This window comes from Prionailurus bengalensis, chromosome X (assembly GCF_016509475.1).
Source record: "Prionailurus bengalensis isolate Pbe53 chromosome X, Fcat_Pben_1.1_paternal_pri, whole genome shotgun sequence".
NCBI classification, from domain to species: Eukaryota; Metazoa; Chordata; class Mammalia; order Carnivora; family Felidae; genus Prionailurus; species Prionailurus bengalensis.
This window is the reverse complement of record NC_057361.1, coordinates 128232301-128244382: the sequence shown is the minus strand read 5'-3', so window position 1 is coordinate 128244382 and position 12082 is coordinate 128232301. Positions and strand designations below refer to the sequence as shown.

General features: G+C 38.8%; 1 protein-coding gene across 2 annotated transcripts in view; it reads left to right on the top strand.

Moving 5' to 3' along the window:
* F8 (coagulation factor VIII) overlaps nucleotides 1-12082 on the top strand; it is a 131574-nt gene that overhangs the window by 69819 nt on the left and 49673 nt on the right. For both annotated transcript variants that reach the window (XM_043570610.1, XM_043570609.1), the window contains 2 exons: nucleotides 2754-2963; nucleotides 6316-9415. In XM_043570610.1, coding sequence (XP_043426545.1) covers nucleotides 2754-2963; nucleotides 6316-9415 — 3310 coding nt within the window. The remainder of the gene's footprint in view (nucleotides 1-2753; nucleotides 2964-6315; nucleotides 9416-12082) is intronic.

The window sequence follows — 12082 nt, the reverse complement described above, 5'->3', positions numbered from 1 at the left end:
ACCACCATACTGTCAGCTGACACCTCCATCATGTCACATACTTATCATTTCTTTTTTCTAGTGAGAACATTTCAGATCTACTCTCTTAGCAACTTTCAAGTACATAATACAGTATTATTAACTATAATCACCATGCTGTAAATTAGATCCCCAGAACTTGTCTTATAACTGATATTTTGTACCCTTTGACCAACATCTCCCCATTTCCCCCACCACCCTCCTGGTAACCACCATTATACTCTCTGTTTCTATGAATTCAGCTTTCTTAGATTCCACATATAAGTGGAATCATACACTGTTTGTCTTTCTGTCTCTGATCTATTTTGCTAATGATCACGTTTCCCTAATGATTAATGATGATGAGCATCTTTTCATGTACCCATTGACCAACCAACAGTTGGATGCTTAACCAACTGAACCACCCAGGGACACCTTCCTCTGCCCTTTTTAAAAATCAGAGGTTTTTTTTTTGTTACTCAGTTTTATGAGTTCATTATATATTTTGGATATTAAGCCCTTACCAGATAAATGATTTGCAGATATTTTCTCCTATTCCTTAGGCTGCCTTTTCATTTTGTTGATTGTTTCTTTTGCTGTGCAGAAGCTTCTTAGTTTCATGTCATCCCACTTGTTAATTTTTCCTTTGTTGCTTGTGCTTTTGGTGTCATATCGAGAAAAATAATCACCAAAACCAATGTCAAGGAGCCTTTTCCCTATGTTTGTAGGAGTTTTACACTTTCAGGTCTTATGTTTAAGTCTTTAATGCATTTCAGGTTAATTTTTGTGTAGGGTGTAAGGGTTCAGTTTCTTTCTTCTCCAGATGCCTATTCAGTTTTCCCAGCACCACTTATTGAAGGCATTACCCTTTCCTCATTGAATATTCTTTTTTAAAATTTATTTATTTTGAAAGAGGGAGAGAGAGCACAAGCAAGCGTGTGAGCAGGGGAGGGGCAGAGAGAGAGAGGGAGAGAGAGAATCCCAAGCAGGTTCCCTGCTGTCAGCACAGAGCCCCGATGCGGGGCTCCATCTCACAAACTGTGAGATCATGACCTGAGCTGAAACCAAAAGAGTCGGATATTTAACCGACTGAGCCACCCAGGAGCCCCCTCATTGAATATTTTTGATTGCTTTGTCAAATATTAGTTGGCCATATACTTAAGGATATATTTCTGGGCTTTTGATTCTCTTCCATTGGTCTATGACTATTTTTGTGCCAGTACCATACTGCTTTAATTACTACAGCTTTGTAGTGTAGCCTGAAATCAGCCATTGTGATTGCCCCCAGCTTTGTTCTTTCTCAAGATTGTTTTGGCTATTCAGAGTCTTTTGTTGTTCCATATGAATAGTCATATTTTCAGGGTGCCTGGGTGGCTCAGTCAGTTAAGCATCTGACTCTTGGTTTCGGCTCAGGTCATGATCTCGCAGTTCGTGGGTTCAAGCCTTGCGTCAGGCCCACACTGACAGTACAGAGCCTACTTGAGATTCTGTCTCTCTCCTCTCTCTTGGCCCCTCCCCTGTTCACATGCTCTCTCTCTCTCTCTCTCTCTCTCTCAAAATAAATAAATAAATAAATAACCTTTAAAAATAAAAAATAAATGAATAGTCATATTTTCCATCAGCATTTAGCAAATAGTTCATTCTCTTTTGCTACCAGTTTGAAATGCTGCCTTTATCACGTATTAAATTCCCATGTATATCTGTATCTCTTTCTGGACTCTATATTCTGATTGACATATTCATGTATACCTGTGGATGACCACACCTTCAATTACAATAGACTTATAATATCTTTTAATGCTTTGTAGGGCAAGAAATTTGATTCTCGCTTAGTTGCCCTCAGCTAGAGTCTGAGCATTGCTTAGTAGATTTGTGAACCACTCTGCAGAATAGACAGGCACTTATTGAATAGATAGATAGATAGATGTATGGAAGAGGCTTTCAGAAATAATTCCCTTTATAGAAGAAAGTCACTGTTACTTTTGTTTAGCTTTTTATTTAGAAATAATTTCAAACTTACAGAACTTCTACAAGAATATTATAGAGAGCTCCCATATACCTTTTACCCAAATTCATTAATTTTTTTAAAACATTTATTTATTATTAAGAGACAGAGAGAGACAGAGCATGAGCATGGGAGGGGCAGAGAGAGGAGGAGACCCAGAATACGAAGCAGGCTCCAGACTCTGAGCTGTCAGCACAGAGCCCAAATCAGGGCTTGAACTCACAAACCACGAGATCATGACCTGAGCCAAAGTTGGACGCTTGACCAACTGAGCCACCCAGGCTCCCCGATTCACTAATTTTTAATATTTTTCCTTATTTACTGTATTATTCTCTTTTTTCTCCATATACTTTTATTGTTTATTTTCCAATTCAGAACAGGTTGCAGACATCATGCTGTTTTATCTCATAATACTTCATTTTGCATTCACTATGAGTACAGATATTTTTTGAAAAACTTTAACATTGCTACAATACAATTATCTAATTGGCAGCCAGTATTCCAGTTGTATAAATCAAGGTCGTCTTTTGTAGCATTTCCCTCTCCAGTTCACGGAGGGTTAAAGTCTATGACTCTTCTCGCTTTGCTACTGGGAGCTAGGTGACCAAGTACTAGCGATGTACTGTTATGGAAAGTATAGCGCTACCTCTCCTTGGGAATAAGGTAATGGGCTTAACCCATCATTATTTTTCATCATGTCATGACAACCCAAAATAATAAATCAAATGTCTTGTTCCCATTTGGTTTGCAGGCATCAACGGCTATGTTTTTGACAACTTGCAGCTGTCAGTTTGTTTGCATGAGGTGGCATACTGGTACATTCTAAGTGTTGGAGCACAAACTGACTTCCTGTCTGTCTTCTTCTCTGGATACACCTTCAAACACAAAATGGTCTATGAAGACACACTTACCCTATTCCCATTCTCAGGAGAAACTGTCTTCATGTCAATGGAAAATCCAGGTTAGCTATTTATATTATTCTCTTACTAACAGCTGTGATCCTTTGCTCGCTGTTCATGTGTTCATGTGGGAGCGGATACTGAATGGTCCAAGTGATGTTACTAATTGCAAGGCATTTTAATGACAGCAGAACATCAGGTATTTAACTTAAAGTCTTTCCTCTAAAAAGTGCCTTTACTTACCATTGCCCAAAATCTTAAGTGTGCTTACTAAACTGTAGTGGTGAATATATATTTATAGATGCAGTTACCGTGTGTGAGCTGAACATGTTTCTGTGTGCTTTGTGAACACTTGTACTGTCATCTGAATACCACCGAGTAATCTCTCTTGGTACACATACCCTCAAACCACTGGGGAGCCTTTGGGATGGTTGTGGCTGTCACTTTCTCATCTTCCTTCTCCGTCCGTAACCACTGCAAGGCTTTTGACAGCATCAGCTGTCGGCAAAAACACTGACATGGCCTAAATCCAACACAGATTGTTGCTACATTCATACAGCTTAGTAACGAGTGCTAGGCCACTCCATGCTCTCGTCCTTCACACCTCTGTTGTCTGCGGGGAAAAGCATGTCAGATTGTAGTTCTTCTCTTACACTGAAGGCCTCTCTGGACATAAACTCTCAAAGGGAAATTTCTGGGGAATAAAAACCAGTCTCATCCTATATAAACATATGTTCACCTTTATACCCAGAAACTTATTGTACTTACAAGTGATGGATTTTTGTGGAAAGTGAGTAAAGAACCTGGCAGGACTCCAGCAGTATCTCTGGAAGTGTCTTGTACATTTATGTCTTTGTTATCTGTTTTCCAACTAATTTTCAGACTCGCTGAGGACAGAGACCTTGTTTATCTTATTCATCACTATATCCCTAATGTATATAGTTCCTGGCCTGTAGTAAGTGCTTAATAAATATTTCTTTCAATTAACAAATGAATATGTACCAAAAAGATGATAAAACATTATGTATAATATGGTTATAAATATCTAAACCAAAGAGAGAAATTGTGTGTATATGTATGTATGTGTATAGGCAGAGAAAAATATTACAAATAACAATATTTTATGAAGCTTTTAAACTATTTTGGTGATTACTTAAATTCTACAGACAAATTAAAATGGCTTTATGTGTCTTGAGGGAAAAAAATCCTAATGTAATATCATTATTTACAAATCTCAAGCTAAATAAAGCCCCTAAAGATTTCCTGTGTTCAGAATGGTAAAGTCTGATTCCTTTTGTCTGGTTTTTTTTTTTTTTTTGAGGTAAAATTCACATTTTAACCATTTAAAAGTGTACAATTCTGTGGCAGGAGACTGGTCTATACCCACTGACCCAGTCTCAAACTTGACTGGACATGATTTGCCTGTGGCAGAAGGTGAAGGAGGGGATTGCCAGCCGGTGTCCCCAAGGGAATTATAATTCAACGTTGTGCAACCATTACTATTATCTAATTCCAGAATATTTTTATCACCCCAAAAAGAGACCCTTTACCATTAAGAAGTCACTCCCTATTCCCCCTTCTTTTAATTTTCTCTGCAACTGTAACTATATCTCCTTTTTTATTCCAAATTTTATACATGTAGAATTTCTTATTTTTATTTGGTTATTTATTTTATTGAGTTTTTCATCAAAGAATCAGCTCTTCTTTAAGCTGTTCGATTGAGATTTAATTAATTATGCTTTACATTAATCTTTACTCGTGCATGTAATACAAAAAGATGTTCTCATTAAAAACTTTGCACCAATACAGATAAAACTACAGTCCTTCTTGATCACTGTTCCCAATCCCAGGCCCTTCTCACAGTTTGGTGTATGTCATTCCAAACCTGTTTATGGAGTTTCATTTTCCCTTTTCTCACTCAACTACTATCCTCCTTAGGAAGAAGAAGGAAGTGGTTGTGTCTAAGTTATAACAGTAGAATTTTAAGAGTCAAAAACCTTATTTAAATTACTCATTTCAGCTCCAGTCTTGATCTACTCTGACCCAACATCGTTTCACACCATCAAAATTATGCTTTAAATCTCATGAAATTGGGCTCCCAATCCACAAACTTATGATATAGCTATGTCCATATTTTTAGTGAAACCACATTATTATGACTATGTATTTATAGAATTTATTTCTTCTTTTTATAACTTGTTTAGCTGAAACTTCTAATTGTTTTACTGTTCTTGTTGTAATGTTTTCCCTTTAGTTATTCTCTTTTTTATTCAAGAGTGTTATCATACAACATATTCTTTTTCACTTAGAAACTGACCACCTGGACCCATGCATCCTCCTCCCCCAGTCTGGGCTGTTTTTTTTCTAGATCTGAAAATCAGTTATTAATTTGGGACTTTTCTTCAGCGCTGATTTCCTGTATCCCATGTCATCTTATTTTTAAATTTACAGTATACTCCTTTATTTTGGTAGAAAATATTCTCCCACCACCTCCTCAGCATGGCTGCTTTAAAGGTAGATTTTCTAAATCCTTGTATGATATAAAATGTATTTATTCTCATTTACCATCGGATTGATTATTTGCACATAGAGTGCAATGTGCACTAATTCCAAAATGCATTTGACCATAAAGACCTTTTCCATGGGTATCCCATTATCTCTTAGGTCTCTATGGAAATATACTTTGAGGAAAGTTTTTCCTTTGCCACTGTAAAATTCCTTCACTTGAATAATCTTGTTTACAGCAGAAATTAACATTGCTAGCACAGTAGAGGGATTTTCTATCATATATATCCTAAAGTCCTACTCCCTTGTGCTTACTTATCCTGCAAATTGATGACAATGGAAGCTAGTCATTGATATGTGATTTGCATACATTATTTGATAAGGGAGATACTATTAGCTTCATTTCCAAATTAGAAAAGTGGAGCTCAGAGAGATCAGTTGATTTGCTCAAAGTCACACAGCTGGTAAATGGTAGAGCTAGGATTTGAACCCAGGCAATCTGACTGTAAGAACCTGTGCCATTATGTAATATAGCAATAATACCTAGCCTACATACAGTTTCAGGGATTAAGTCACTATCATCATCAAAGAGTTCTGTGTGACTATTAGGACTCCCCACTGTTGTATATGTTAATTATATTTCTCCATTTTTATTCCAATATCTGTTCATTTGTAATCACAACCCTTTCTTGTGATCACAGACAGATATACCACAACAGCGGCAATGCAAAAAAGCACTTTCACTACCATTGTTGGACTGTTTTATGTGCCAGGGATTTAACCTAATGACTTGTAATACAAGGGTACCGACTACTATTTTTTCATTATCTGGGAATAGAAGAGAACGACTAATACATAACTTGCTTGGGATGTGGGTTGTGAGTAACCAGAGTCTTTTTCTTCTTCCAGGTCTATGGGTGCTGGGGTGCCACAACTCAGACTTTCGGAACAGAGGCATGACAGCTTTACTGAAGGTTTCTAGTTGTAATGGGAACATTGATGATTATGATGAGGATAGATATGAAGATATTCCAGCCTCCCTCTTGAATGAAAACAATGTCATTGAACCCAGAAGCTTCTCCCAGAATTCAAGACATCATAGCCCTAGGCAAAAGCAATTCAAAGCCACCACAACTCCAGAAAATGACATAAAGAAGATTGACCCTCAGCCTGGAGAAAGAACGCAGCTGCTTAACGTACAAAGTGTCTCCTCTAGTGATTTGCTGATGCTTCTGGGACAGAATCCTACTCCACGTGGATTACTCTTATCTGATTTCCAGGAAGCCACACATGAAGCAGATGATCATTTACTTGGAGCTATAGAAAGACACAAGGGCCCATCTGCAGTGGCAGATCTCAGACCAGAGCTCCATCACAGTGGGGACAGAGTATTTACTCCTGAGCCAAAACTAAAATTAAGATTAAATGAGAATTTGGGGGCAACTGTAACAGCAGAGTTGAAGAACCTTGATTTAAAAATTTCTAGTTCATCAGACAACCTAACAGCTTCACCAACAATTCCATCAGACAAGTTGGCAGCAGGTACTGAAAAGACAGGTTCCTTAGGACCCCTAAATATGTCAATTCACTCAAATAGTCATTTAGGTACCATTGTATTTGGCAAAAATTCATCTCACTCTATTGACTCTGGTGTACCTTTGGGCTCGAGTGAAGGAGATAATGATTCCAAGTTGTTAGAAGCAGCTTTAATGAATAGTCAAGAAAGTTCACTGGGAGAAAATGTATTATCAGTGGAGAGAAATGGGTTATTTAAAGAAGACAGAGTTCATGGACCTGCTTCATTAATTAAAGATAATGCTTTATTCAAAGTTAATATCTCTTTGATAAAGACAAACAACGCAACAATTAACTCAACAACTAATAGCAAAAATCATGTTGATGTCCCAACATTATTAACTGAGAACAGTACATCAGTCTGGCAAGATACTATATTAGAAAGTAATGCTGAGTTTCAAGAAATGACTTCTTTGCTTCATAATGAAACATTTATGGACAGAAATATTACAGCTTTGGAGCTAAAGCATGTGTCAAATAAAACTACTTCATCAAAAAATGTGGAAGTGGTCTACCAAAACAAAGAGGGCCTGGTGCCACTAGGTGCAGAAAATCCAGGTCTCTCATTCTTCAAGACACTGTTCTCACCAGATTCAGCAAAGTGGATAAAATGGACCCATGGCGAGAACTCCCTAAGCTCTGGGCAAAGGCCCATTCCAACACAATTAACATCTTTAGGATCAGAAAAATCTGTGAAAGATCAGAAGTTTTTGTCAGAAAAGAAGGTGGTAGTAGGAGAAGATGAATTTACAAAGGACACAGAACTCAAAGAGATGAGTTTTCCAAACAGCAAGAGCATGTTTTTTACTAACTTGCCCAATGTCCAAGATAATGGTACTTACAATCAAGAAGAAAAATCTCAGGAAGAGATAGAAAGAAAGGAGAAATTAACCCAAGAAAATGTGGGTTTGCCTCAGGAATATACAGTAGCTGACACTAATAATTCCCTGAAGAACCTTTTCTTACTAAGCACTAAGCGAAATGTGGAAGGTTTAGATGAGGGGCCATATACTCCAATACTTCAAGACACCAGGTCATTAAATGATTCAGCACATAGAGCAGGGATTCACATAGTCCATTTCTCAAAAATAAGGGAGGAAGAAAACTTGGAAGGTTTGGGAAATCAAACAAAGGAAATGGCAGAGAGGTTTTCAAGCACTCCAAGGATGTCTCCTAATCCAAGTCAGCATAATATGCTCACTCAGCGTGGTAAGCGGGCCTTGAAACAATCCAGACTCTCACTAGAAGAAACTAAGTTTGCAAGGGGGGTAATTTTGAATGACACCTCAACCCAGTCATCCAAAAACATGAACTTTTTGATGCATGGAACCCTCACACAGATAGAGGACAATGAGAAAGAAAAAGGGGCTGCCACTCAGTCCCTCCAATCAGATTGTTCTATAGGGAATCAGGGCACCATTCAAATGAATGACTCTGCATTACCCATTGCAAAGGAATCAGCATTTCCATCAGTCAGACATACAGATCTGACCAAGATCCCATCCCAGGACAACTCTTCTCATCTTCCAGTGTCAGCCTGCACTTATACCTTCAGGGAGAGTTCTGGGGTCCAAAAAAGCACTCATTTCTCACAAGGAGCCAAGAGAAATAAACTTTCTGTAGCCTTCCTAACCTCAGAAATGATTGTAGGTCAAGGAAAGTTCAGCTCCCTAGGGAAAAGTGCCATGAACCAACGCATGTCCAAGAAACGTGAAAACACTCTTTTGCAACAAGGCTTGTCTGAAGCATCTGGCAAAGTTGAATTACTCCCTAAAGCTCATGTTCATCAAGAAGACTCTTTCCCTACAAAAACTAGCAATGATTCTTCTGGCCACCTGGATCTTATGGAGAAGATCTTCCTTCAGAAAACACAGGGACCTAAGAAAATAAATGGACCCGGAAAAGTGCCCTTCCTGAAATGGACAACAGAGAGCTCTGAAAAGATTCCCTCTGAGCTGCTGGGTCCCCTTGCTTGGGATAACAACAATGCCACCCAGATACCAAGAGAAGAGTGGAAATCCCAAAAGTCACAGAAAAACATAGCTTTTAAGAGCAAGGACACCATTTTGCCCTTGGGCCCTTGTGAAAACAGTCCTTCAGTAGCAGCAATAAATGAAGGGCAAGGTGAACTCCAAAGAGAAGCCACCAGGTCAAAGCAAGGAGAGACTGGAAGATTGTGTTCTCAGAACCCACCGGTCTCAAAACGCCATCAAAGAGAAATAACCCTTACTACTCTTCAGTCAGAGGAAGACAAAATTGAGTATGATGATACGTTCTCAATTGAAATGAAGAGAGAAGATTTTGACATCTATGGTGAAGATGAAAATCAGGGCCTCCGCAGCTTTCAAAAGAGAACACGACACTATTTCATTGCTGCAGTGGAGCGTCTCTGGGATTATGGGATGAGTAGATCTCCCCATGCACTAAGAAACAGGTATGAGTACATTGATTATTCCTTTGTCCTGCTATTGCCACATTTGACTTTACCAGATGCTGAAACAATATGAAAAACACAGCTAATCTGCAGGAATAAATCTCCAAAGGTTGCTTTATAGAAGAACCCTGAAGTCCAGGAAGCAAAGTCGAGATGGAGCTGAGGAGTAAATAGGAGGTTAGATGATGACACCAATAATGAGAGTTACAAAAGGTAAATGGGTCAAGGTCAAGAAGCATCAATGGGGAACAGGAAGAAAGTCAGCCTCACCTATCAACCTTGTGAGCTGCAGGAGTAATTTTAATCTTGTGAAAAGGTTCTGAGAGAAGCAGGAGGAAGAAGTAAAGTGTGTGGTAAAGATGTTGAGGATACAGAGAATGTTGTTTTCCATGGTACTGGGGATCCAGGGAGCAAAGTGGGAGGATTTGATTGTTAGGGAAGCAGAAAGAGATTGGGCAGGGAAGAGAAAGCACAGAGAAATTTGGAAGATAAGGAAAGTCTTATGGAGAGTCAATCATGTATTTATTGAGCACCTACTCTATGCCAGACACTCTTGTATACACTGGGTTGCAGCAGAATAGGAGCTTACATTCTATTGGGGGGAGCAAGAGGTAATAAATTAGCAGAAAAATAGAGGAATCTTGATGGTGCTCTTCAGGAGGTAGAATCTAATATGATAGAGAGTGCCTTGGGGTGTTACTTTAGCTGTGTTGGTCAGAGAAATCCTCTGTGAAATTGAGACCTAAATGATGAGAAGAAGACACTTGATGGAGCTCTGAGAGATGCTTCCAGGCAGAGGGAACAAGGAATGCAAAGGCTCTGAGAATGAAACAAGTTTGAGGAACAAGAAAGGACCAGTCTGACTGGAGTAGAGTGAAGAACTGGGGTGATGGGGGTGGTTATGGGAGACGAAGTAGTAAAGATGAGCAGTGGTAAGATAATATAGGTCCTAGAGAAAGGTTAGGTGCCTTCTTCATTACTCATTGTCACATTCTGACCTCTCTGTCTACCTCAAGTGGGCCCTTATTGATGCATAGCAACTATAGAATATTTCCCTAATCTACTGACTTTCCCACTGTCCTGGACCCTTCCCCTGCATTTGCTTTTTCCTTAAATCTCCAACCCCCTTTACCCATTCTCCAATAGCCCTTCTCATTCATAGCCAATGCCTATGCAATGAACGTCCCAACCTCCAACAAATTTATTGACATCCGTAACCATATACCGTCTTCATGCTTATGGCAATAAATAACCATTGCTCCTAAGGCCAACCTCTCCAGTTTCCTAGTCAACCATCTCCAACTTTCCATTATAGTGCATTTTCATCTTATCCAATTCTCAGTTCATAATCAAATTCTTGTTATTTTTTGAAATTATAACCAGCGGTATTCTTTGATGAATTAGATGTGGTTGTGAGAGAAAAAGATGAGTTAGGAATAACTTCGGCGTTTAGAGTCTTGTAACTAAAAAGAAGGAATGGTCATTGACTGCCATGGAAAACACTGGACAAACAAAAGATTTGTGGAGGGAGCAGAAATTAAGAGACTAATTTTGTACATGGTAAGGTAGTTTATATATGAATTTCAAGTTCAAGGAAGGTATCTTAGATGGAGATAATACAACTTGATATTATCTGCATAAGCGTAGACCATCATGAGAATAAGTTTAGATAGAAAAGAGGAGAGTTTAAAGAACTAACACTTAAGTTTACAGAGAAAGATTGACAGTGAGGTTAGTGAAAAAAAAAAGATAGAAAATTGGTGTCAGACAGGATGAGAGCACACAGGATGGAGTAATCGGAGTTCCTGGGTGGCTGTCAGTTAAGCGTCCAACTTCAGCTCAGATCATGATCTCACAGTTTGGGTGTTTGAGCCCCACATCAGGTTTTGCACTGACAGCACAGAGCCTGCTTGGGATTCTCTCTTTCTGCCCGCCCCTGTCCCTCCTCTTACCCTCTGTCTCTCTCAAAATAAATAAAACTTTAAAAAAGGAAATAGTACTGAGAGTTCAACTAAGACAAGGGCTGAGAATTAGTAAAGATCATCCGTGACTTTGAAAATGTATTTTTAATGGAATAATGGAGATAAAAAAGACTTTTTGAAGTGGCTTAAAGGAAGAATAGGTGGAAAAGAATCCAGCTACTGGTATCCAAATCAGTGGCTACCACTCTGGTCTAAACCATCCTCAACTCTCACCCAAATTATTGTAATAGCCTCTTAACTGTACTTTCAGCTTCCAGCCTGGCCCTTATACAGTCTTTTCCCTACACAGAACCTAAAGTAAATTTTCAAAGTGTAATTCTGATTATTGTTCTCTGCTCCAAATCTCCTAGTGGATTTCCTTTCTACCGTTGGTAAATTCCAAAATCTTCACCATGGCCTTCAAGTTTCTGAGATTTGACCCACTGAAACGTCTCTGCTCTCATATCCTACCATTGTTTCCTGCTCACTCTGTTCTAACCACATTGCCCTTATTGTACTTCCTCAGATAGAGCAAATATATACCTTTCTCCAGGCCTTTGCACTTTGTGTTCTTTTCTTAGAATTCTCTTCTTTTGATATCCTAATGTTCATCCTCTCACTTCTTTCACATTGCTGCTCAAATTTCATTTTATCAGTGAGGCTTTCCCTGAACACTGTGTATGCATACAGCTCCTACCACACTCTT